Here is a 27653-nt window from a genome sequence, read left to right on the forward strand (position 1 = left end):
ACGGATTTATTTTTCGTCGATTCGAAGAGGTTAAAGTAGAAGGGAATGATACTATGAGTCGACGAATAATATAGCTCCTATCTCCTATCGTATCAACTTGGGACGATGATCCTTCATCGGATCAAAATTGCCACGAGGGACGACGAGTCGCTTCCACGATGGACGATGTTTGCGAACAATTTAGAAGGACGACGACAAACGTTTCTACTTGCTCCTGTACGTGCTAGAACCTAAGAAACTACTTTTTAGGAATGCCCTATGTTCGTATTCACTCCATGTGTGCGTTTTTAAGAGAGAAAGAGAAAGAGTTGTCGACCTTCATGTGGCTATTGCGTGATGAGAAAGAATTTTCTCGAGATCAATTCTCTGACTGGTCAGAGACGATCAGGAAAGGGAGAGAGAATGAGAGAGAAAGAGAGAGAGAGAGAGAGAGAGGGTGAATCGAGCACCCAGCTACTAGCCCCGTTGCTGCTGCTGTCCGATGGCTGAGCTAAATTGAAAATTTCACGCCTGACGGTACACGTTCGAGCCATGATTTGACGGGATTTCATCGACAGATGCCCGGACAATTTTGCATAACCTTTTAGATCCTCGATAGCGAGGATAGAAAGAAATAAAAAATATATATATATATATTTTCCGATATTTATTTCCAATACAATGTTATTGTCTTATTCATTCAATTTATGAATATCGAGTATCTTACTTCGTTGAAAATTTATCAACTATTAAACTTTATATTTTTGACTCGTACAGTAGTTAATATATATACATATATATATATATGTTACATGATCGATCTATTTCGATGATGTTTCAGGCGGAAGATTCGTGGTAACGTCGCAAGGCGATCTTCACATAAGGGCAGTCAGACCAGAGGACGGCAGAGTCACTTACTCCTGTCTGACCCTTCACGCTTTGACCGGTGAACGGAGAAGAAGCGAATCCGCCACTTTGACGGTCACTGGTTGGTATCTCACTCGAAGCTAATTCGCTTTCATTTATAGCTATGAGTCTCGACTCATTAAAATCGTTCAGTAACCATATAGGTAAATAAGAAAAATAAAAAAGACATGTAAGTAAATATATAAATATACACACGTATATGTATGTGTACGTGTTGCAATATACTACAAAATTTTTACTATTAAACTTTATTCTTATCGCTTTTGCAAGATATTCTCATTAAGGTGTTTCTCGTCTCTTTTTAATTGATTAATTTTTTTTTCTTTTTCTTTTTTCTTATTTTTTATTTTCCCTTATTTTTCCGTCCATTCGCGAATGGAAGGAAGTAGAGATAAGCGTTGCTTTTAATTACGACGAAGATCCGATTACTTCTACTTTTTCCTTTTTTCTTTTTTTTCAAATTAATGACGTAACGATATCTTTTCAGAACCCACAACATCTATAGCACCTAGGCTGATGCAAAGATCGCAAATTGCTATCTCTGCGGAAAGCGGATCGGACGTGCATCTGACCTGTTCTGCCCAAGGAAGCCCACCGCCGCAATTTACCTGGTATCGCGATGTTAACGGTTGGTTTGATTAGGAAATTGTTTAACGAATTAAGGCTACGCTAAATTAACACCTTGTCCTTTCCTCTATTATACTATCTAATTGAAATCTATGCAAAATGTAATGAATACTTTAATACGTTATATAATAATTTTCGTATATAAAAGTTAATGTAATAAATATATATTATTAATGATTGATACGATTTATGATTAATAAGCTAACTCGAATTTTCATGAATTCATTGATTTTATCGTGATTACTCATTTATCTTCTTATAGATATTTCAGTCTCGATTGTTATTGCAGGGCAAGCAATACCAGTGGAGTCGTTCGGTAGAATTCAACTTTGGGGTGACCTGATGCAAATTCGTCGTGTGGACGCTCAGGATGCCGGAAGGTACATTTGCCGAGCGAGTAACCAACTAGGTGAACAACGAGCGGAAACGCATTTGTCGGTCACGTCGAAGTTGAACGCTAGAATTCAGCCTCGTCTCCAGGTAAACTTTTTTCTCACAGCAAAGATTTTTAACGATTTAGTAATAACGACATACATTTTCACAATTCATTTAACTTCTCTTACAAAAGTAATCCCGAAAATTGTCAAATCCTTTTCTCTGTTCAACACTCGATTAAGGCATCAAGCCAAACGCCATACGATTTTATAGCGTCGATTAAATCCGAAAGGAAAACGAGCTCGCTGAATCAACTTCCTACCTCTTCTTTTCTGATTGAGCAAACGAAATCGCTAAACGTGAGAGGCATCAAAAACGTTTACCATAGAGAATAGTTAACTCCCGTGTATTCCCACAAGTACCAGTTGAAATTTTCCAAAAAGAAATTGAATCGTTTTCTTTTACTCCTCATTTCGTTTCGTCTCGTCTCATCTCTCGTAGGTCGTCAATTCCGGTGAAACTGCAACGATGAACTGCACGGTCGAGGGTTATCCGGTTGAGAGCGTCGAGTGGTTGCATGATGGTGTATTGGTATTGACCGCGCAGGACACGAGAATCAGATTGTTGGCTCCCATGGTGCTCGTGATAGGATCCGTTGGTCGTAGAGATAAAGGGATGTATCAATGTTTGGTGAGGAGCGACAAGGAAAACGCGCAGGCAACCGCGGAATTGAAACTAGGAGGTATGTATGTATGTGTATATATGTGTGTATGTGTGTGTGTGTGTGTATGAATGTATGTATGTATGTATCTATGTATGTACGATTGTCAACCTAACTGGCACCATCTCAGAGACCCACAAAGTAACTCGGACCGAATTTTACGTCTCAACGTTCTGGTCTAAGACTGACAAAGGTACCTTAATCTATGAAGACATTTTCGTTTCCAGATACGCTTCCAGAATTACAATACACTTTCATCGAGCAAGCACTAAGGCCAGGACCACCTGTGTCTTTACGATGTTCGGCAACCGGTTCGCCACCGCCGTCCTTCACGTGGCTACTCGATGGTGAACCATTAAGCGAAATTGCAGCTGGACATAGATACGCTATAGGACAATATGTCGATCAATCCGGAGATGTTATCAGTCATCTAAACATATCGTCCGCTGGAACGGAAGACGGTGGACTTTATGCTTGCGTAGCTTCCAACACATTGGCAAAAGTGGAACACGAAGCTAGACTAAATATCTATGGTAACTAAACTAGACATTCTTTTGGTCGTATAAAAGAATGACACGGTTATTGAACGATCGTATGAACTCGCTAAATTTAGGACCACCCTATATCCGATCGATCGGTCCTGTACGTGCTATAGCTGGTGTGGACATGACTATAACTTGTCCTTATTCCGGATACCCAATCACGACGGTTGAGTGGTCGCGTGGTGGCGTAGAACTACCATTGGACATAAGACATCGCGTGGACAGCGGTGGTCATTTAACTATCGGTCACGTTGATCCTAACGATGCTGGAATTTATACTTGCAAAGTACGAGCTCGATCGGGAGAGACAGCCAGTAGGGATATCCGACTCACCGTGAGCAGTAAGTTCTAATGATAAAATATTTCTAAGATCTTTCGTATAATCGATTGAAACGACATGATCGAACATTCATCCGTTCTAATCGAAAACTAATCTAAAAGTAAAAAATTCAACACGAGCAACTTCATTGAATTCTTTTCTTCGTAGGTCCACCCGTTATGAGTCCCTTCAACTTTCCTTCGAACTTGCAAGAAGGTAGCCGTGCTCAAGTCACTTGTAGCGTCATATCCGGCGATCTTCCTATTTATTTCTCTTGGTTGAAAGATGGCGAGCCTTTGCCTTCTTCTCTTCGAGTAAGTAAACAGATTTTATATTCTGTAAAATATCCCGGAACTCATAAATACCAAAAATGAAAATGATTAAAAACGTTTTCTGTTCGTTCAGATCGAAGAGAGAGGTGCCGAGTTCTTCAGTCTATTAGTCTTCAAGGAACTTTCGTCTCGACACAGCGGCAAGTATACTTGCGTAGCAACGAACAACGCAGCCAAGGTCAATCATACTGCCGAATTATTAGTCAAAGTGCCACCGCAGTGGATCTTCGAGCCACAGGATGTAGCAACTCTTCTTGGCAACCAGTTGAACGTTCATTGCGAGGCCAAAGGCTTTCCACCACCTCTCATCTCATGGCTTCGCGCCAGAGGCAGAACTTCCAACGATTATCAACCCCTAGTTGATGGTCTCAATGGCAGACTAACTATATTACCTAATGGATCTTTATGGACAGCGTCTGCGGGACCGCAAGATGAAGGTCATTATCTTTGTCGAGCCAACAACGGTATTGGCTCTGGATTAAGCAAAGTGATTTATGTTTCTGTACATGGTCAGTAAATATTTCTTTTTTAGACAAATTTCTATTTAAACATATTTCTTTATCTTCGAAATTTTTACAGAACCCGCGAGATTCGAATTTCAAAGTAAAAACGTGACGATTCGTCGAGGCGAATCTGTCACTTTAGATTGCACGGTAATCGGCGACAATCCGATAGAAGTACAATGGATGCATAATAGCGATCGATTGGATACGAATAGTCACAGGCTTAGTATCAGTCAAATAAAAACTGACAATGGTTTGAAGTCTCAACTATCTATCAGTAGTAGCGATCGACAAGATTCTGGTGTCTACAGATGTACGGCTAACAATGCATATGGTAGAAGCGAGCATCTTATATATCTAGCTGTACAAGGTAGTACTCTTTCTTTAAATCGAATTATTCTTATTATGAGTCAAGAAAATGAAAATCCATTTATGTCTATTGAACAGAGAGACCCGATCCACCTGCTTCTCTTGAAGTCATAGAAATTGGATCACGATCTATAAGATTGTTATGGAAAAAGGCTTTCGATGGGAATAGTCCAATTAGAAATTACGTCATTCAATATCGATCTCTTAGTCATGGTATAAACGACGATTGGAATCCTGCGAAAACTCACAATGTTACCTATTCGACAGGAAATCTTAACATTGCAAGCAATGCTATACATCCAACGCAAAATGGTATCATCTGTCTGTCTTATCACAGTCTATTTCTATACGGTTTATTGTATTAATATTCCCTCGATAGGCCTGTCACCGTTTGAAACAACGAGCGATGATCAAGAGGTAGCCTTGGTCGGTGGTCTTCATCCCGCAGTCACCTATACTTTTCGAGTATTCGCGATAAATTCTATCGATGCTAGTGCTCCTACTGAACCTGTGGTAGCTAAGACTCAAGAAGAAGGTATGTGGACCACTACACCAAAATATCGATTATTTGTCAAATGACAATAATTTATTCTCTAAAATTATATATTATCTATCTTTAAAACAGCACCTACTGAACCTCCACAAAATATCAAAGTACAATCCGCAGGACCGGGAGAGCTTGTAGTTAGCTGGCAAGTAAGTATTCAACATGAAATCTTTCTAAAACGTTTAAGTGAAATATTCTAATCTTAGGATATCTTTCTAGCCACCTCCTAAGGAATCATGTAATGGAGACCTTTTGGGTTACATAGTAACTTGGTCGGAACATTCATCCTCGACATCGGGTGTAAATCAAAGCAAAAGCCTTACGGTGAATGGCTGGGCAACCACGAAAGTACAGCTCACTGGTCTGAGAAAATTTACCAAGTATGACATATCAATCAGGGCTTTCAATAGCATAGCTAGTGGCCCGAGTAGCGCGCCTATAGTTGGAACCACTCAGGAAGGAGGTAAAGTATCCGAATTAAATTTTAATAAAAATAGAAGTATAACGGATCAAAAGATCTAAGCTAAAATTGATCGAACCTAACGTAGTGCCGGAAACACCTCCTACGCAAGTCACATGCGTTGCACTGTCTTCTCAATCCGTTAAAGTATCTTGGAACGCACCACCTCCTCATCAACATGGCGGAATTATTCAAGGATATAAAGTTTATTACAGACCAGTGCCTACTGACAACAGTGAGTGATCTAAAAGAAATTACAATATTTAAAAGGTAAACTATGAAGAAACTAAATCATCAATTACGTTATTTCTTCAGTGGATATCTCAACGGTGGGTGAAGTAAAACGAACATCAAGCGTAGAAACTTATTTGCATACCTTGTATAAATATACGAACTACTCTATCAGAGTACTGGCATACACGGGAGCTGGCGATGGTGTGTTGAGTCAACCAATTTATTGTATGACAGAAGAAGATGGTAAATCATATCGATATATATTTTAACGAGAATATCCTACATGAAATTAACGTGTTTTCTGATCAACAGTTCCTGGACCTCCAGCAGGCATCAAAGCTTTAGCATTAACTGCGGAAAGTATATTGGTATCATGGTTACCACCTTTACAACCTAACGGCAATGTATCCAAGTATACAGTTTACAGCAGAGAAGCTGGTTCCAGTAATCACAATACTCACACTATGCATGAACCTCCGTCATCGCCAACCGATACTCTCACCATGGAATTACGTGGTCTAGTCGAAAGGTGCAAAATTTAAATAATTCAATATTCAAACACATAATCTTTCGTATAACGTTTGATACATTTTAGACAGCTATACGAATTCTGGGTATCCGCAACGACTGGCCTTGGAGAAGGGGAAGCAACTACTATAGTAACGCAAACTACGAATACCAGAGCACCTGCAAGAGTAGCTTCGTTTTCACAACTCTTAAGAAGGGCTGTCAAATCATCCATCACGTTGTCTTGTTTGGTCGTTGGCAATCCTACACCACGTCCAATTTGGACCTATAGAAATGGTCAAGTGTCAACCGGCAGGCATTACGAATATACGCCGGATGGTCATCTCCATATATGTGGTTTGTTATTAGAATGCTAATTGACGAATTTAATATCAATAAATCGTAAAAACCGATATTAATCATCTCGAATTTTAGCACTGGAACAATCTGTGGCTGGAAATTACTCTTGCTCTGCTAATAATCAATTTGGTGAAGATTCTATAACTTACACATTGGTAGTGGTAATGCCACCGAGATCACCAACCTTGGAACTTCAGTACACGACAACAAATAGCATAAGACTTCGATGGAATCATCCTGACAATGGTGGTGCTACTATTCAAGGTATCGTTTAAAAAACTATATAAAACACTTCAAAGATATCAAATAAAAGGAATCAAATGAAACGTGTATGCGTCATTCAGGATACGTGTTAAGTTACAAGAGAGATCAAGGTGGTTGGGAAGAAATCGCATTGTCTCCGGAACAAACCGAGTTCATACTAACCGGCTTGAAATGTGGATCATCGTATCTGGCTCATTTAACTGCTCATAATCGTGTTGGCACTGGAGATCCGAGTTCATTGATAAGTGCAACAACTAAAGGAACTGGTACAAAATTATATCTCGTAAGAAGTACAACAAATTTTTATGTATTCTTCATCACTTAACATCCTTTTAGCTCCCTTGCTACCAAAAGAACGAGACATCATCTCAGCGAATGGAACTTCCGTAAAACTGAACTTATTATCCTGGCCAACCGGAGGATGTCCGATTCAATACTACACCGTTGAATATCGTAGACGTATTAACACCGAAGTATGGATCCTAGTAGCTAGTAGGGCTACCGAAAATCTCGTAATAAGAGATTTAAAAACTGCCTCGTGGTATAGCTTGCGTTTAACTGCACATAACGATGCCGGATCTACGCAAACTCAAATGGAATTTGCGACGACTACGTTAAGTGGAGTAAGTATTGGACCACCGAACGATCTGATCATGGAAGACGATGTAAAGAAGAGTATACCAAACCACAAAGTACTCTACGTCGTCGTACCCTTAGTCTGTGCTATCATCCTCATCATATCAGCTATCATCCTAGGATATATCATGCTCAAACGTAGCGGCAGGTGAATACTAATGACACCATCTGTCTTTCGCAGGAAGAACAATTACATAATAAATCCATTCTATGTTTCTTTAGGTCCAATTATCTGGGGGAGATTCTACCTGGTCAACAACAACAACAACAAACTGGACTTGGTCTGGTGCAACAACAACAACACCAACAACATCACCATTTATCGAGCTGTATGTCTACGGTACAACTAAAGTCTACGGCAGAACGAGACAACAGACGTAATCATCAAGTATACACGAGTTCGCCAGTTAAACAAGAAAATCACAAATCGAACGATCATGGATCAGGTACGATCTCATTGACTAAATGATACTCCAAACCCTAATCAAACTTTTCTCAATATGCTTCTATTCCTTTACTTAAACGAAATGATTTTTTTTATAAGATAACATGCAATATTTTATTCATAGAAATGTATGAAATCAGTCCATACGCAACGTTCAGTGTACCAGGGAGAGAAAATCGTTCTGTGACCACGGCAACGTTAGATTATACGATGCAATTTAAAACGTTTGGTCACCTCGAGAACGAGGACATCAATACTATCGATTATGAAAGATCCAGCGTAGATTTCGAAAGGTAATCAATCTCACATCTTCTCCTTCTTCTCCTCTTCCTCCTCTTCTTCTTCTTCTTTCTCTTCTTCTTCTTCTTCTTCTTCTTTCTCTTCTTCTTCTTCCTCTTCTTCATCTTCATCTTCGTCTTCGTTCTCATCTTCATCTTTGTCTTCATCTTCGTCTTCGTCTTCGTCTTCGTCTTCGTCTTCATCTTCGTCTTCGTCTTCGTCTTCGTCTTCGTCTTCGTTTTCGTCTTCGTCTTCGTCTATCTTTCTCTCTTTTTTCTGGTTCTTCTTTCTCTCTCTTTGGTTCCTCCTTCTGGTATTGCTTTCACGTACAGGTCCAAAACTCCTAGGTGGCATAAACAACGATACTTCCCGAGCATCGCCGAAGCGGAAAGCAAACTTCGTTCGAGTCGACAAGGTTCCGGTAGTGATACTTCTGGTAGTCCTTGCGGCGAATGTGCCGGGCCTAGTTACAGAGTGCCGGTCAAACCTTGTAGAGGTAACTTTTAATTACGATATTTAAAAGAATAATTATCTCGAACGATTGAATAAAATATCAAATTTACCAACGAGTTTTCTCGGCTTAAGTAGAAAATTATTTTCAAATAAAAATTTCCTTTCCTAAAAGTTAATTTTACAAGTAGTGCGAACTTGTTTTCGTAAAAATTATTTTTCAACAAAACTATCTTTTTTCCTTTAAATATTATTTTTAAATTAGAAATATAAAAAATAAATAATGTATAAATTATATAAAATAGAGATGGAACTTTTTCGATGGACCATTTTGATGATTTCAAGATTTTAATAAAGTTCGGTTCAAAATATCGAGAAAAAAAGAAACAAAAAAAATATATAAATGACGAATTAATAACGTTTGCAGATGTATTTTCACGAGGTGTGGAATCGAGCACGGAATCTAACAACGAAGGTTCACCATCGCTCGCGAGACGACGAAGCCGACAACCGAGCCGGTCCACTCGCAGGTAGCCAAGGTTTGTTTGTTTCCACTAGCACTCACTCCTGACTCTTCGATCCTAATCTCTCACGGTCTCATAAGTTTCATGTCGATGCAAAGGAGATGTGGAAAAATATTATCGATTCTTTTACTTTTCTTTTTTGTTTCTTATTTCCTTTTTCTTATTTTAAATCACAATGAGAGTACTAATCGCCAATTCATTTATATAACATTTAATGAAATTTTTTCTCCGACAAAAACAAATTCAATCGTTTTTCCACGTCTCCCGTTACAAAAACGAAACACGGTCCAAGCCTCAGCCTCGATTCAACCTGCGCGTTCTTCTCGTTATTTCATTTTAATCATGGAAAATTGTAAAAAGGAAAAGAAAAGAAAAAGAATCTTGAACCATAAGATTAAAACGTGCAGGCAGTCTCGAGGATAAAGAAAAATCGTCATTCACGCATACGCATATATCATTCATCATTCCATTACTAACACGCGCTAATAAGAAAGAAAAAATAAAATAAAATAAAATAGCACGAATTAGGTTCACGTCGTTGCACCCCGCCTTGGAGTCTTATCTCGTACATACAGTTGCCGACTTCTGGTCAGCCATCAGTTCGAAAAAAAAGAAAATAAAATAAAATAAAAAATATAAAAAAACGCAAAAAAAGAACAATACCACCGACTACCAATTATGTTTCTCTCTCTCTTTCTCTTTCTCTTTCTTATTTCTCTCTTTCTCTCTCTCTCTCTCTTTCTACCTATAAAAAAAAAGAAAATCTTTTTTTCAAACTCGTTGCGTTTAGAATTTTCTCCACATTTTTTCCCCTTTTCTGATCTGTTATGCGTAGTTCGGTGGAGGACATGACGCTGTTGCCGCCAAGCGGGTTCAGCGACAGCCGTGAATTGAGCGACGTGGAGTGCGATCGTGACCGTGATCGTGATCATGAGCGTGAGCGTGATTGGCAGGGCCTGTCCGTCGGGGCCCGCCATGGCGGCAGCTTGGGTAGACTCCCAATTGAAGCCGTCGAAACTATGCTCGCTAGGTATCGACACGAACCTCCGTAGACCGTAGTAAGCTGACACGATGTCAAATCTCTCTATATTCGAGCTCGCTTATATCAATTGCGCCGCGTTAATATAATTACAATTAGCCAAAAATGAAAATTCGTCAAGAAATAACAATTCCATGTTTCTCTTTACGATCTTTCAATAGTATTTGACACTTGATCGATCGATCGATCGTCTATCGATCGGAAAGATCGAAAAGAATAAAAAGGAAAAAATTATTACATTTCTCAAGTCATCGCAAGTGCAATACTATTTCAAAGATCGATCTCTCTGATTTGTTTACATCCGATTTTATGCAATAAATCCTTACTGATCCTAGCTTTTATTTATAAAATCTCCTAATTAAACCCAAGATGATACATATTTATATACGAGGCTGATTGTGCACGCAATATTGTTTGTGCGTTAATAATAACAAAAGTTAATAATAAAATAGATCCTTGAAATAATTATTTCTACGGTGCAGGTATCAACAAAGGAAGGAACAAGAGAGACAGGAGTTCACCATACACGTATGATCAAGATTCGTTGGTACGACCAAGAATCTTCGTGGGACGATGTGATGAATCATCATCGTTGAAACTTCATCCTTCTTTAGGAAAAAAAATAATTCGTCGGCCGGGTGTCTCTCCGATTCCCCCTCGGATGATAGTGAAATATAGTATAGTTTCGATGTAAAAGATGACACTTTTTAATTATCGTTCGTAAAATTCGAGAGAGTGAGAGAAAGAAAGAAAGAAAGAAAGAAAGAAAGGAAGAAAGAAAGAAAGAAAGAAAGAACGAAAGAAAGAAAGAGAGAGAGAAAGAGAGAGAGTATGAAGACGTGCGGATCAAGTGCAATTCGACCATTTATATTTGCAACGTGAGAACAAAAGAGAAAAAGAAAGAAAGAAAGAGAGAGAGAGAGAGAAATAAAAATAAAGATAAAAAGAGAATATAATAAAAAAAACGACCTTAGTATCATTACTGCCGTCATATTGACACATTTTTTAATCTATACACACATACACACACGTATATATATACCTTACGTAAATTCGAAATGAGTTAAAAATGCGCTAATTTTAAATACACGAGTATACTTAAGCAATGCGATCTGGAAAGTATAAAGCTGACTTCGAAAACGAATAGACTGTCTTTTGTTCGCAATTTACATTTGCTACTAACGATTTAAAAAAGAAAAGAAGATAATAAAAGAAGAAAAAAAGAGAAAAAGGGAAAAGCGGTGCGAAAAAAAGTAAAAAGAGGATAAACGTAAGTAATATATCGTCTTATACTTTATCGCCGATAATATATATTACGTGTATCACGCGTTGTCGAGATCGATTTTCATTTTCTCGAATCTATCCGCACGAGAATAATTCTTCCAAATATACGCGCGAGTGTGTGGGAGGGTGTGTATGTATGTATGTATGTATGTATGTATGTGTACACTGACGATATATTTATCATCTTCATGACGATGATCGATCGATCGAACGCGTCCTGTCGATGTTAGGATATGGCCAAGCCATCTCTTTATTGTACAATTATAAATTATATAATTATAATAATAATAATAATAATGATATTAATAATAATATTAATAATAATAATAATAATAATAGTAATATTAATATTAATATATAATAATAATAATAATAATAATAATAATAATAATAATAATGTATCGATATATTCGTATGTCTGAATTCTGTATAGTTTTATCGCGTCTCTTCATTTTTACTGCCACAAAACGACGAATATAAAAGATGTATCGATTATTTAATAACACAATACTCGTCGTGGCGTTGAAACGAAGCTAACTCGAAAACGTCGAAAGACAATGTATTAATGATAATAATATAATTATCGAGTTAAGGTAAAGCTAAAGTGTAAATAAAGAAAGAGAGAGAGAAAAAAAAGAAAATAAATAAGAAAAATCTTCGAACACGATGGACACGTGCGAAAGAGAGAAAAAGAGAGAGACAAATAAAGTAAAGAAAAAGAAAGAAAGACGATAATGCACTTGTGAATTTCTCTTAATGCGACTTTCACTTTACGATTTGAATTTTCATTCTTAAAGCTCTTCACGATGAATGACTCTCTCATCGAAAAAAGAAAATGTGAATGCTAACCGACTACGTTAAATTCCGATTGAACTTTCTTATAAAAAGAAAAGAAAGAAACAAAAAAAAAAGAAAAGAAAGAGGAAGAAAGAAGAGACAAAACGATCACGATCATGTCAAAGATAATTTGTAGACGTATCGATAGTATTTCTATCATTGTATGTATGTACAATACAAAACGAACTGGATTGCTCCTACGAGTGTGAACTGTCAAGCGTATAGATATAAACGATGTCTAGAAAAAAGAAAAAAGGAATTAAAAAGAAAAAAGAGAAAGAAAGAAAGAAAGAAAGAAAATTAATAACTCATAAAACGAATATGTGAAAGTTTGTTAAACTAAAACATGTCATTGAATTTGCAGCGACCGACATGAACGACTTCGAAAGCATTGCACAATATTATGGCCAATTAATTATATATATTTAATATACATATATATATATATACACATATACATATTATAAATATTCGGTCCTCCGGTTTATCGCTCCGACAAAGTGAGACTGAGGCGAACTAATTACGCTTATTAGTTCATTTCTGCCAAGGGATCCTTCAAATTTGCTCGTCTGTGAGCAATTCGCATTCTATAATAACGGAGGCATGCTCTGTATTATTTATGATGTGTATCCTTTGCGAAAAAGACAAAAAAAGATAACATGAAAAGGAAAAAGAGAAAGAGAGAGAAAGAGAGAGAAAGAGAAAGAGAGAGAGAGAGAGAGACAAAAGACTCGCAAATAAATACAAAATACAAACTGCCAAAAATAAAAATAAAAATAAAAGATCAATCGACAAGACAGGGTGAACGATAATTATCGAATTAAAAAATACATCCTCGTAAATGTCGATACTATACAAACGTTATGTTCGAACATGCAGATTATATCTGTATGTGTATGAAAATTACAGTTCCTTCGTTTTTTCAATATTTTTCATCTATAAATATCTAAGTATATGTGTAAACGTACTGTCAACTATAGATGCTCCTACGTTTATTTTATTTCTTTATCTATCTATTTATTTACTTAGTTGTATCATCCCTTTTCTTTTTTAATGGCAAATAAGTCTGATAATATACTCTCGATATACTATACTTTGAGATAGTTTTATCGACCAATTTATATATTATATAGATATACACACGGTATACAGCGAATAATATTCGGTATATCGAGAAATAAGACGATTTCCCTGTTCGCTCTTCATCCTCGTCCAAGATCGCCAAAAAGAAGTATTAAACTTCGATATACTTCGAGTATGAAAGTTTTTTTATATTTTTTTCTAATATCGACTTCCCTAAACATAAAACTCTCATATCGTAGCGTGTTACAGAGTATGCCTCTTACGTGTTTTAAAGCGCCATGTATGATAAATAGAAGTTAAGAAAACATCGATTAAAATAAAAAATAAAATTAAAAAAAATAATAATAATAAAAAGAAAAAAAGAAATTAAGCTAAGTTTTATCGAGGGGAACGGCGAGAGGAACCACAGACATCTCTGCAGATGGTGCTCAATTATAATAAATGATTAATTATAAGATATTATAACGAAAGAATGTTATTATTATTTTCTAGAAAGTACTTTGTAGATACGATTCCATATTGACGATTTCGATTTCGTACGAATTCCTTCGAATTTTCATATTTATCTTGTACAATATGCGTAGCGATATAATGTTCTTCTACTCCTTGTTCTGTTTTCTTCCATTCCTTGTTTTTCCTTCTTTCTCTAAAACGAAACTGTAAACTTCACGTTTAATAAATCCTATATGGGTATATATGCCTGTATGCGTATTACGATTGCGTTTAACGTGAAAACAAAAAAAAAAGATCTGTGACATAGCGTAGCTATGACGGACGAATAAACTAGTTATACACGAAATTCTTCTTTTTTTAACCTATCTCTTATTAGATCTATTATGGAACGATTAAGATTGTCGTAAAAAAGAAGAAAAAAGGAAAAATTATATCTTACATTTTTTAATGAAATATCGATGATAACTCGTAAAACGATCGAAGAAAACGTGGTTTTAATTAACCTATATACGCGTGTATGTACTTACGTATGAATGTTGTATAGCACGCACAAAGAGACGATGCTTACCCCTCCGAGGATGAACTGTAACTAAAGGTAAGACTCCAAGTAAATCGATAATAGATTGCTTTGTATGGTTAGAAACGTTGTTACTGTTTGTTTATACTTTGTGCCAGTATTATCGATCGCTCGGAAACGTAAACAATCACGAATATATGATCTTAAATAAGTTTAGAATTTAATTATTTCATTATTAATATAAATTTATAATAAATATATATTATATTATCTATATATATAAATGTATATGAAATAATATAACAGAACAGATTTTCGAGAGTCTGTTTTTTGAAATTAATCGCAGAGATACATAATGAATGTTTTAAAGAACATTCAAACGTTTCGTTTAACAAAATTTCTTATAATTCGTCCAAGGCACATGATTATTATTATTTATGCTATCGGAGAAAGTTATTAACGTTAAAATTAATTTACAAAAGAGCAACAAAGATCCTAACGACGTGCGACTAAGTGCAACTTAAAATGGCGCCGAGTGATCGACTACGCGGATAAAATTGGCGCTCAAACGATATATCGCAACGCCATCTGCTATAATATTTCATATTATAAAAAAGTGTTCGAAACAATTTCTCGAAATAATATGCAAATTGTATTTTTTACAAATTCTTAAAAAGAGTTTTCTAAATTCCTCTTGATACGTATTAATAATTTATCTAAAGAAATTTTTTTTATTAATTATTGACTAACAAAACGTTGAATGTTCTTTATGGTGTCATCTAGCGAAAGAAGCGATTACTAAACGACAATACTGAATGCAATATTGTGCATCGATATTCTTAACTACGCTATAAGACCGTATGTCGACTAACATAGTTCAATTAATATCTTAAGCTTACTCAGGGAATGCATCGTATGCATAATTAGATAAACAAACGAATGAAAACTAATAAATAAAGAAGTATTGTCGATATTTAAGCAATAAAAATTCGAAAATATCTAAATTTTATTCTCGTTTGCATCTCGTTGATTGCTTTGACGTGTTTAGGGCGTGTGTGATTCGTGTCATCGCGAAATTTAGACGAATTTTTTTAACGGAAACAAGTGTAAAAACAAAATTTATCATTATGTGCGCAAAAATGGCTTTTCAACATCAAGCGGGCACTGCGATGGAATGCCTGAGTGTGAGTTTTATCAAAGTTATAATTTTGTTTATTTAAAGTATACCTTGATTGTTTAATTAATAATATAAAAATTTGCATTACATATACCAATACTTGGCTTCTAGATTAATCTTCATTATTTACATCTTATCTACTGAGGTATTATATATAATACAAAGAGAAAATACAGAAAAGTATTTTAACGTTATCTTTACATATATGGTTGTAAAAAATATAAAGGATACATTTGTTTTCCTACAGATACCAATAACTTTGCATAAAGAAACTGAAGTTAATGAAAATGGAGAAGAAGTTATGAAATGTGGATTTAAAATTGGAGGAGGAATAGATCAAGATTTTCGAAAGAGTCCACAAGGCTACACGGATAATGTATTATAATATTTTTTTAAATAATAATTACAAAGATAATAGTTATCTAAATTCTATAATAATGTTACTATTTCAGGGTATATATGTAACTGAAGTTCATGAAGGGTCACCAGCAGCTAAAAGCGGTCTTAGAATGCATGACAAAATTCTACAGTGCAATGGATACGATTTCACAATGGTTACTCATAAAAAAGCTGTTTCTTATATAAAGAAACATCCAGTATTAAATTTATTGGTAGCCCGCAAAGGCGTAACCAGTACTTAAGTTGGACCAAACAAAAAATAAAAGATAATATTTATTTCATATTTCATTTTGATAAAACTGATTCATTTGAGCATCGTGTCAGATAAATGTCAGATAATGAGCAACAGCATAAGACTCATCAAGGTCAGTGTTTTCAAGATAATGTATTAATTGAATCCATATCTATGTGATAAGAAAAAATTTTGATGATCGAATTCAACAATTTTTAACAATACGGAAATTGTTTTATAATATCAAATATTATCATATAACATTTATGAACTGTACTAAAATCACTGAATGACACGGTGCAATGTGATGTTTTCCGTTTTCTAAAGACTTTATTTTTGGTAACAATAATTTAGTTATATTATATAATCATGAATACTTTAATGATTAATAAGTCTCAGTATCAGGCATAAAATTAATTAAATTTGACTGCACTGTGGATATAACATCGAGCCATTAGATCAATGCGATTATATAAACATCCTGTTATAATTTATTGTTGTTGATAAAAAGTATGAATTATATGTACACCATCTGATGTGCACCATTAATGTTATTAACAGTATGAATTTGATACGTTAAAAAAATCGTTAAAATTATACTATGAGTATAATGAAACAAAAAAAAATTTACGAAGAATTTTAAAGAATTTTCATAATCTAAAAAGGTGCCAAATTTTCAACGTATTAAAAATTTCTTATTACTATAATTAAGTAATATACAACAAAAGTTATTATATCAAGAAATATTAATCTTATTCTACTTAATTTTATAAGTAAGACAATTATGAACACGTGTTTTTAGCATTGTCTTATACAATAATCCACGATTAAAAATATGCCTGAAACGGAACAAACGAAGGCCAAAGCGTTTCAATAGAATACAAACTTAATGCATTTTTTAAACAATTTTGAAATTTCTACAGAAAAATTATAGTATCCCTATTATACTATAAGAAACGATTGTAAAGATCGTTTACAAGAAATATGATGGAAATATCTAAAATACAATTTTATTATGACTTACAATTTTACAAGAATGTGATTAAGTAATATATGAGATTTATTAGACAAGAAATATTAGGGTGCACGTAATAGCGGAATTTCTAAGCATTTCATAAATTAAGATAATTATGTTTTTTTTGTAGTATAACTACATTAACACAAGAATGCTTCACAAAAAATCAATAATTTATTTTTATTCCCAATTAAAATTTTAAAGCTTTTAATACTTTTATACGAGCGTAAAAATAATGTTTTTTTTTTTTTACTTTACTATTGACTTCAGATACATTACATATTATAAGTGAAAAAAAAAAAGAAACAGAACAAAAGTTCCTGCACCAACGCGTGACTTCCTTTTCTATTTCCAATTATAATAGTAAAGGCACTGTAAATGCGCTGCTTCTCATTACATCATAAATATAAACTTTAAGCCATAACTGTGAAGACTAGTCTATAAACATCAGAACTATAAAAGTTCAGTCACAAACGTAAAATACATTAATTATTGTATATGATACAATGTATGTGGGAAAAACTATGTAATAGAAAGCCCATAATGCTAAAAATTAGGTCCACTATTTTGGTGACAAAGTAAAATTGATTTGTAACAAAATATCAAGATTAGTTCACATACAATGTTATAAGAAATGTTACTCTTTTAATGTTGACATAGATACACAAAGACCTTTTTTTAGACCTTGAAGAAAGCAATTCTGTGTTGTAGATACTATCATATATATATTGCTTACAATGAGTTTTCTATATCTATACATATAGTAATTAATACTATTATCATTCATACCTATTTATTTTTAAATATCAAATTACTATACTTTCAGTACGAACATATGCTGATATTCGTATATATATTTTTTATACATCACGATATAAAAGTAGAAATACTTTTCCAAAGAACCAAAATATTTGACCTGAAGTTTATGCTGGGGCAATACGACGATTTAAAAAGCCAGCTTTTAATAAACATTGTTTTTCAAAATGGTTGGCACAGTTAGTATATTTGCGAGTATGTATCATAACTCCTCATATACACGATTAAGGTACAAATACCGTGTTCTGCATAACGAATTTATAAACTTTTACATTATGATTCAATCTATTATACAACATTTCGTATTGATTTATATATTTTTTATTTTGTCACACGAATTGTAGATGAATACCGTGATGTTATTAAAAAAAATACCAAAGAAATTGTTAAAAATATTTTCGTCGTTCGATACTTTCCTCCCCCGTCATCCTCCTTCGAATATTAAATTTATTCGTTAAAATTACGAATTTTAATGACTCTATCAATGGGCGAAAGAATTGAAAAGAACTTTGAATTTCGCGCTAATTTGAGATAACCTTAACAGAACGAATTCTCAATTATCAGCGTCCTCAAGCGTCGAATTTAAAACGCTTTCATGAAAACCCGCACTAAAATAACGCAGCCAACGAAGAAGACGAAATTAGCTGATTCCGATGACGTGTCAAAGACGCACCACGTGTATCGTATACATATGACACGTCGTTGATCGGTGTACTTCAGACGGAAGCGAGTGTTCAAAACGTAGTCTTAAGTGATCCAAACGCAGTCCTTTAGCAAGCTGCAAAACTTATACTTCTTTTGTTACGTATCCGTCCTATTAGGCTTTTATGTGTTAAAATATTTGACGAAAAGGAATTAGAGTTTTGCTAAACACGGAATAATATTGTGATAAATCCCTTTTCGGTGAAGAGAGCTTTAATTATCATAAATAACAATGGTGAGTGGTCCAATTCGAACAGAGAATTTCTTTCATATATTTCTCGATTTAAAACGAAAGGATTTTAACAGATAAATTTTTGTTTATTTCAAGCCTGCCGCACCTAGTGCCACGTCGGTTGGATCCGCGGGTCGTTCACCTAGCAAAGCTATAGCACCTAGAGCAGGTGGCAGTGGTACTGTCAGACAACGCAAAACTGCCACTGCTACTTCATCTAGAAATAGAAACACCGGTACAAGTTCTGGTGGTATGTGGAGATTTTACACGGATGATTCGCCTGGTATCAAAGTGTAAGTTACTTTCGTGTTACTCTTGTTCTACTTTACAGATTGGTTATAACACACGAGTATATTTTTCAAAGGAATAAATATACAGTATATTTCTCTTCTTTATGATTATTGCTCGGCCGTATGTTTGCAATAAAAATCTTTTATTGATAATTACTAAAGGTTGTAAAAGGAATAATATATATGTTTGTTTGTTTGTTTAGCGGTCCAGTACCAGTACTGGTCATGTCCCTCTTGTTCATCGCATCTGTGTTCATGCTTCACATTTGGGGAAAATACACCAGATCTTAAGGAAAGCGATCGTGTTAAATCACATTACGTTATAAATGAGACTTATGAGACGGGAAAAGTTTAAAGTACACGTGTAAGATTAGCAAGAACTGTTAGACTTAATTTTTGCATACAGAGATATTTGCTTTTGTCTCAAGTACGCGAGGTGTCATTTTTGATCTGGTGTACATCTTGTTCGTCGAATGCATTCTCCACGAGTGTTTATTACGCAATTTTTACATCTCCTATAAGTAAATCAATGATTCCATTTTGAAACATTAAACATGAGATAATAAGTTAAGTTCAATGTTCAAAGGAACGTTAATATAACATTACGTTCCTCCTTGACTCTTGTTGCAATTTATACTTAGGATATTTAATTCTTACTCGGAAACATTAATTAAATGTACAATCTATATTATCGGAATAAACATAATTTATTCTTAACTTATGTCGTACTATAATTTCGATGGAGACACTCTCGAATTTCATGTCCCTTCTATTCCAAACAAAAAAAAATGTCCAAACTGTTTTGATCATGTGATTCCTTAATACTAACGTATCCGATAAAATCGCCTTTTATATATATTCTCTATGAATTAAAAAGCGAACAAAAAAATCAATCGCACCTTCCCACCGAAAGAAACAAAGAAAGAAAGAAAGAAAGAAAGAAAGAAAGATGTACCTCGTCTTAAGATTTCTACTATAATCTTTGAGACTCTCATTATTCGTTCCATTTTGGTGCACTCGTGCGCATCCTATCGATTCGTTGGTCCAATAAGCGCAGATTACTGTGCGACGATTGCGCAAAAGAGAGAGAGCAAGAGAGAAGAGCAAAGAAGATAGAAAATAGGGATGGCATAGGAGAAACGTAGGGCTCGGTCGCGCACGCTCTTGTCGACTAAAACGAGTAGAAAAGAGAGAAAGAGAGGGAAAGAACGATGATGAAGGAAGGAAGGGAAGGACGCAGGTAAAGAGAGAGAGAGAGAGAGGACAGAAAGAGTGGGTGGAAAAAAGGAAGAAAATGATGTAAGAAAAGAGGAGTGAGAAAGAGAGAGACAGACAGAATATTGTGTAGCCCGCCGTCAATGTGCTCTCAGTTCGAAAATGTAACACGTGATCGTGGTACACCTCTCGTTTTAGACTACTCGACATTGAATTTTCGCCGACGTTAGTCGTTCCTGCTTCTTTCTCCAACGCGGGTGTTGCGTCCAAAGGGAAATCCGTTGCGATGAGGCACACCTCGCGCGAGGTAAAATCCATCGTCACGCTAAGTTTCTTCGTCGTTAATTCATCATTCATCTCAATCATCGTCTTCGACGTATTCTCCGTTTTCTCTTTTCTTTCTTTTCTTCCTTTTTCTTTCATGGCTTTTCTTATCTTTCGTTCTTTACTGTCGCAATAGAATTTTTGTTTACGATACTACTTTCGAGAGAACGATTTTTTTTTTTTTTTTTTTTTTTTTTAAGAAAAGAAAAGAAAAATACAGAGAAGGAAGAAGAATAAGGGCAAGAAAAAATGCAATTTTTTATTAAGTCATTCGCTTTCGACTGCAACCCGAATCTCTCGTCGACTCGTCCGACACTCGTCGATGTTAAAGAATAATAAAAAAAAAAAAAAATAGAAGGAAGAAAAATATATTTTCCCTCGTTTCAACGATCTCTCTGTTGATATTATTCCCGTTCGTTCTTCGTGATTTTGATTTCTGCAATGCGACGTGTGCAGATAGTACATACATATCTACGCGTGCACGGAAGTAGTGATCCGTAATTCGGCTGTTTGATAAAATGTGTTGGAGCGTAAAAGATATAGAAAATAGAATAAAACGATTATTGCACTACTCTTAAGATCGCATCGATATGATCGTTCGAAAATATAAATAATCGAGTATTGTCACTCGTCAACAAATATTGTATTATCATAAACGATATTCATTCATAAAAATTAAACGAAAACAAAACTATTAAAAATAATTGAAATAGTCAGTGCTCGTATTTCGTGCTGATTAAATAATAATAAAAACGAAAAAGAAAGAAAGAAAGAAAAGAAAATTATAATAGTAGTAATAATAATAAAATGTTTTACAGATTCGTAGGTAATTCGTCTTAAAGAGACAAAGATAGTGATAAGGGGGTGAAGAAGGGAAAGAGGAGGACGAGGAGAAGACGGAGAAGCAGGAGGAAAGGGAAAAATGGCGGTGGATATTTTAGACGAGGATCATCTGGCCGTGAGCGCGATCGTTACGGTCGGAATGCAACTGATATTCTTCACGATAGCCGCGACGTTTCAGCTGGACAAATTGACGGATTTTGCCGGCGGCACCAACTTCATCATTCTCGCCCTTCTCACTTTCTTTCTCGGCCAAGTGGGCAAGGTATACTAGAAAATGCCAAGCGCTAATTATAACCGACACTCTTCTCTTTTGCTCGCTCGAGTAAAAGAAGATTTATAATTTATGCGTGTCAACGTTCGTGGGATGATCCATGCATGCATGTAATATATAATTGTGTTAATTATTGTGGGAAAAAAAAGACCTAACTCACGAATCTGAAAAATTTTCAATTTTAAATATATATATATATATATATTTTCTTCTTATATTAATAAACTATATATATATTATATTATTATATAAAAATATATTAGATTATAATAATATCAAATATAATACTATATATATGTATATATATTATAACAACAATAATACTAATACTATAATATTTAATCAAATCATTTATCAACTATAATATTAATATTGTATTTTTTCTCTATCACAGACCTACGACAGTCGACAGCTTATGGTTACCGTATTTGTTTGTCTATGGGGTGTACGTCTATCAGGATACCTTCTTTATCGAATCATCAAGATCGGACGAGATAAGAGATTCGAAGATCGTCGAAGCAATGTTATTCGTTTCGCAGTTTTTTGGACCTTTCAGGTGAATTTTTTATAAAGTATACGTATCGCTAATACAACAGTAATAATAGTAATAATAATACTAATAATAATCAATAAATCATACAGCTAATAATTTATGAATTTCTCGAAAGTAGATATAAAAACGTATACTATATTTTATCGAAATTGGGAATGGTTACTGCCAATATTGAAAGCCAAGATTTTATTCATGACGTCTTATATCACTATATATATATATATATATATATACTTGTTATTTCTTTTAGGATCATTTGCCAAGTGGTCAGAATCCCTTATTTTTCTTTACTATCAATAATCTCCATTTCTCCCTTTACTATCGATTTCTATCTCTCTTATTCTCATTCTCTCTTTTTCTCTCTCTCTTTCCTTCTTTCTTTATTTTCTAGGCTGTATGGGTTTACGTTGTGAGTCTACCGGTAATTATAATAAACTCCCCTCGTCACAAAATCCCACCAGCGCCAAAAACGATGACCAATTTCGACAGTGCTGGTACTGGACTCTTCCTCATTGGACTCGTGGCAGAGACCTATGCCGATTTACAAAAATTCGCTTTCAAACAGGATCCCGTTAACAATGGGAAATGGTGTAACGACGGTAAGTAAAGTTCGATGGTATCAAATAATTTCGATTTAATTTAATAATAATTAAATAATCGAGAGCGTAAATTGTCGTATTTTGTATAACGATCGTAATTATTACAGGATTATGGAGACTATCTAGACATCCTAATTATTTCGGAGAGATTGTAGTATGGTGGGGTATCTTTGTAATATCCTTGAACGTGATTGAAGGAGCCGAATGGGTTGTTATCGCCTCTCCGATCTTTACGACGATCATCATCCTCTTCTTATCGGGTATGCCTTTACTGGAAAAGGCAGCGGACGAGAGATATCGAGAGTAAGTGTATCTATTTTTATAATATCGTTTTACACTTTTGTATGCCTGATAAGGTGCTTCTAACTTGTTCAAAGTTATCGGTTATTGACAAAGAGGGATTGTCCTTTCATAAATTAAAAAGGGAAAAAAAATCTAACTAATAGAACATCTTGCTAGTACTATCTGACATTAAAAAATGACATTATAAAGAATAAAAAATCTGTGATATAAATATCAAGGAAAATTATAATGTAAAATTAATTTAAAACTTAGAATTAATATCGAGACTTGAAAAGTATTTCTACGATTTTTCATTGTAACGTTTACACATATTCTAAGTATATTAATATCTATTGGAATAATATTGAAATATGTAATAGTGTAAATAGAATATTTTATGATATATATATAACTCTACTATTATTTATTTATATATATATATATATAAAAGTTAATAGCGTGAGTGTTTGTATACGTAAAATTATAAGAATCTACATAAAAGTACTACATTAATTAAAAGAAATATGAAGTCATCTACTTCGTGCGCATATACTAAATCTTTTGCTGCATTAACCGCCTGCAAAGTATCAATTTCGTTTTGTTGACGAAGCATTTTTCTCTCCTGGGTGCTCTCTTTCGCCTGCTTATCAGTTAAGCGTCTCTATCCGGATAACATCTTTCCTTTGTGCATAATTATGCGCGTTTGATCTAAAACACACTTCAATAGATTCTTACACAACACCACCATTTTAAATCCTAGGCCGCTGCGTACTTGCAGCTTGATATTTAACATTTCTATTAATACTTTAAAAGATCAAATATCGTAGAAATAAAAACGGTTTCAAAATCTTATACTCTTATATCTATTATTGTCTTACGGCACGATAATCTAAAAAAATCTTCAATTCTTCTCCCCTTCGTGATTTTCGAAGATTTTCACGAACTCGTCAATTCTCACGAATCACTTTTACGATTAATACATAACTACAAATATATAGAATTAAACGACATATAGAAATAAACGTACATAAAACTTTAAAAGCAACTAGCATCGTACGACTTTCACAGCTGTATTAATCGAGCATCTTAAATTTCGTATATTTAAACCTTGAAACCATTCAGACCTATAGAAAAGTGAGTCATATATCTGATGTAAACACTAAAACAAAAGATATGGACCTTGGTGAAGGATAAAAAATCACTCCATAACAACAAACTGTGCTAAGTCCGCTGTGCGGGTCGATACGAAGGTCATACATGTATACCTGTATGGCTTCGCGTCGTATATTATTAACAAATTTAATTCAAAAAGAAAGTATCAAGAAATATTTGAAAGAATATTACGTGTTACGAGGAGATCGAAAAATCGATTTCGTTCTTTTTTCTTAATCTATAAATACGAGTAAATCCTTAATGTCTACCTGATTTTCCTTTCAGTAATGCTGAGTATCGTTACTACAAACAATCGACGTCACCATTGATACCAATTCCACCGTCGATCTACGTCGAAGTACCACGTTTCCTGAAGTTTGTTCTCTGCTGTGAATATCCTCTTTACAATTCGTTAGATGCAAAGCCACGTTCGGCCGTGACCGAATCGACGTCCATCAGCTTGGCAGCATCCACGTAGCTGTAGCCACACGCCGGGCGTCCTACCTCTGAGTCCGGCGTGCAATCGACGACTACGGCGACAGCCAGCACAGCCTTTTAAACGACCTTCCTAGTTTACCGTTCTTATCGATAATACGACAGGAACAACAATACGTGTTCTCTCTGACTCTATCGATTCCAAGAATTTCTCATTATTGTCCTTTGAGGACTTGTTACCTTGAAAAAAGAGTACACATTGGAAAGGACGATCTATAACATTGTTGTCATGTCTTTAGTTACCTGATGAATATATAGAAACGGATATATACCGTTCTATATATTTATGAATGTGTGTACTTGTGTATACGAGCACGTATATGTGTGTATGTGTGTATGTGTGTTACGTTGAGAGGTTTTTTTTTTTCTTTCAAAACAAATTTCTCAATATCATTTTCACGATAAATTCTTTGTAATTTTCTCAAGGATGAGTTTTTGTTTTCTCTTTTTCTCTCGTATGGAGAAAATGAAAAAGAGAGAGAGAGAGAGAGAGAGAGAGACGAGGACGTTGAACGTTCTATTATTTTAGACGTTGGAATAAAACAAATAAATTCTTTATGGATTTTTGCTAACCGGCTGGTCCGGACATTAATAATGAAGATAGTGATGATATATATATATATATATGTATGTATATATGTATATGTATGTATGTATGTATATATGCATTCAGGATCGTGGATAAATATGAATTAGTATTACAGAATATCGTCTAATCTTCCGCACATTCCGTCTAATCGCTATTTCGCCCTCTTTCTAAGGTACAAATTTAAAATGATCGATGATGATGTTTAATGAATGAATTAATTAATCAATGTGACTTCGAGTTAACGGTGCCGCCATACGATTTTTCGAGGCTTACTATCTTTGACATACAAATCCATCCGCGATCATTGTTATTTACCCGTTTCGATGGTTAAATCTAAAATTTAATGATTAACAAAAAATATAAAAAAAGAAATAAATAATTAATTAAATAAAAGAGAAAACTATATTAATCGGCGATATTAGAAGCTAATATAAAAGAATTATAACGAATAACTATTGCAAGTAGCTTCGCCATTAAAAAAGAAAAAAGAAAAGAGAAAAAAAACAAATAAATAAAACGATGCAATTATCGAGCAGTTTTGATCGCTTTCAGTCTCGTGATCGATTAGAAATAACATATTTTCATGATAATGAGATACAGCAAAAAAGAAAAAAGAGAAAAAAAAAAGAGACAGATAATTATTATATGCGCGTAATGCGATAGCCGAATCGAAGCAATATAATTAAAAATCGTAGCAATAGCGGTCGATTAAAGAAAAACGCCTATAGGCGTTATAATTTTTCTAAAGAAAAAAAAAAAGAAAAAACGAAAGAAATATCTCTCTGCCATTAATGAGAATGAAAAAAACAAGTCTAGTTTATTTAATTGGAAAAATTGAATAATAGAAATCGATGCAAATAGCAGATACGCGACGTTTCGATCGTTACGAAAAAAAAAAAAATTATTGTCAATTAAGTGTTCTAACGTCGATCAGTAGTTTCATTAATATTCGCCTTGCGTTAAAAGAAAATTAAAATAATAATAATTATCGTAAAAACACGCATTGCATAAAACGATGTCGAACGTGATTATTTAACGTAAAACTTTATAATGTAATCGCGCTACCTCGAATGCGATGGCCTCGATTTGGGACCGAATATATTTATTGTAGAAGAAAGAAGAAAGAAAAAAAAGAAAGAAAAGAAAGATATATTACGTCAAAAATATACGCTTGGCAAATTCGCGCCATTTTGTCGGGATTCAACCATACGCAACAATGATAAATGAAAATCTAAAACGCTCGTTGTAAACGTGATATCGATAAAAAGAAAAGAGAATTAATGTTAGAGATATTCGATGTATAAATAAAATGCGTTAATAGTTTTTTACCTGCACGTATGTAGTACGTATGTACTATTATCGATCGTATCGCGTGATCTTTCGAATATAATTGAAATTAGTTTTAGAAAAATGCAGTAGTACCTTTATCGCGCTCTATCTATCGATCATTGTATCTATATTGATTAAAATCTAGCAATACGAGACATATCTTAGTGGCCGATAGAGAATATTGTTGTCAAAAGAGGATAAAAAAATAATATATAAAAAAAGAACAAAAAAAAAATAACATACAGAAAATTTGTTCGATAGTCGTAATTCCTAGATAATCTGTAATATAGTTTTAACAATAAGAAGAGATCTCTGGCCAAAATTGTGTGGTAACAAAATGTAGAAGAAAAAAGAAAAAAAAATGTATATTGAAAGATCGTTGTTGCTAAAGAGAATCTATAAAATTGTACGATAATAAATCATTGTTGGATCCAACGAAAAAATCAACATCTGTTGTTTTCTTACTTAATCATTTACCCATTCCTTCGAATCCTCCCATAAAATCGAAAATAAAATAAATTGAAA

The 27653-nt window shown here is 34.3% G+C and overlaps 4 protein-coding genes across 35 annotated transcripts in view; all 4 read left to right on the forward strand.

Annotated features, from left to right (window-relative positions):
• The window catches only part of LOC127063756 (cell adhesion molecule Dscam2), a 162374-nt gene extending 147932 nt beyond the window's left edge, over positions 1 to 14442 (forward strand). For 26 of the 32 annotated variants that reach the window (XM_050993902.1, XM_050993893.1, XM_050993900.1 and 23 more), the window contains 26 exons: positions 821 to 967; positions 1394 to 1534; positions 1823 to 2013; positions 2410 to 2650; positions 2857 to 3162; positions 3243 to 3512; positions 3659 to 3804; positions 3896 to 4331; positions 4402 to 4695; positions 4773 to 5006; positions 5074 to 5229; positions 5320 to 5390; positions 5461 to 5704; positions 5790 to 5936; positions 6017 to 6178; positions 6248 to 6464; positions 6531 to 6799; positions 6878 to 7066; positions 7147 to 7332; positions 7403 to 7850; positions 7925 to 8148; positions 8272 to 8440; positions 8759 to 8922; positions 9304 to 9406; positions 10236 to 10430; positions 10922 to 14442. In XM_050993902.1, coding sequence (XP_050849859.1) covers positions 821 to 967; positions 1394 to 1534; positions 1823 to 2013; positions 2410 to 2650; positions 2857 to 3162; positions 3243 to 3512; positions 3659 to 3804; positions 3896 to 4331; positions 4402 to 4695; positions 4773 to 5006; positions 5074 to 5229; positions 5320 to 5390; positions 5461 to 5704; positions 5790 to 5936; positions 6017 to 6178; positions 6248 to 6464; positions 6531 to 6799; positions 6878 to 7066; positions 7147 to 7332; positions 7403 to 7850; positions 7925 to 8148; positions 8272 to 8440; positions 8759 to 8922; positions 9304 to 9406; positions 10236 to 10430; positions 10922 to 10973 — 5402 coding nt within the window. In that variant the 3' untranslated portion in view covers positions 10974 to 14442. Of the gene's footprint in view, positions 1 to 820; positions 968 to 1393; positions 1535 to 1822; positions 2014 to 2409; positions 2651 to 2856; positions 3163 to 3242; positions 3513 to 3658; positions 3805 to 3895; positions 4332 to 4401; positions 4696 to 4772; positions 5007 to 5073; positions 5230 to 5319; positions 5391 to 5460; positions 5705 to 5789; positions 5937 to 6016; positions 6179 to 6247; positions 6465 to 6530; positions 6800 to 6877; positions 7067 to 7146; positions 7333 to 7402; positions 7851 to 7924; positions 8149 to 8271; positions 8441 to 8758; positions 8923 to 9303; positions 9416 to 10235; positions 10459 to 10921 lie in introns of those variants that run through there. The other 6 variants (XM_050993912.1, XM_050993911.1, XM_050993913.1 and 3 more) reach the window with 6 other exon arrangements.
• A 978-nt stretch (positions 14443 to 15420) lies between these two features.
• LOC127063787 (tax1-binding protein 3 homolog) lies at positions 15421 to 18647 on the forward strand. The gene is made up of 3 exons (XM_050993976.1): positions 15421 to 15797; positions 16038 to 16166; positions 16243 to 18647. Exons 1-3 carry the CDS (start codon positions 15741 to 15743, stop codon positions 16429 to 16431), a joined length of 375 nt encoding a protein of 124 aa, XP_050849933.1. The 5' UTR covers positions 15421 to 15740; the 3' UTR covers positions 16432 to 18647.
• A 274-nt stretch (positions 18648 to 18921) lies between these two features.
• On the forward strand, positions 18922 to 20193 carry LOC127063789 (protein transport protein Sec61 subunit beta). The gene is made up of 3 exons (XM_050993978.1): positions 18922 to 19189; positions 19283 to 19479; positions 19680 to 20193. Exons 1-3 carry the CDS (start codon positions 19187 to 19189, stop codon positions 19765 to 19767), a joined length of 288 nt encoding a protein of 95 aa, XP_050849935.1. The 5' UTR covers positions 18922 to 19186; the 3' UTR covers positions 19768 to 20193.
• Positions 20194 to 20603: 410 nt separating this feature from the next.
• LOC127063777 (uncharacterized) lies at positions 20604 to 27575 on the forward strand. Its single transcript, XM_050993958.1, has 6 exons — positions 20604 to 20998; positions 21834 to 22120; positions 22524 to 22685; positions 23074 to 23281; positions 23389 to 23584; positions 25001 to 27575. The coding sequence occupies exons 2-6, from the start codon at positions 21938 to 21940 to the stop codon at positions 25191 to 25193; spliced, it is 942 nt and encodes a 313-aa protein (XP_050849915.1). The 5' UTR covers positions 20604 to 20998; positions 21834 to 21937; the 3' UTR covers positions 25194 to 27575.
• Positions 27576 to 27653: the final 78 nt, after the last annotated feature.

The sequence above is a fragment of the Vespula vulgaris genome, chromosome 5, assembly GCF_905475345.1.
Source record: "Vespula vulgaris chromosome 5, iyVesVulg1.1, whole genome shotgun sequence".
Lineage (NCBI taxonomy): Eukaryota > Metazoa > Arthropoda > Insecta > Hymenoptera > Vespidae > Vespula > Vespula vulgaris.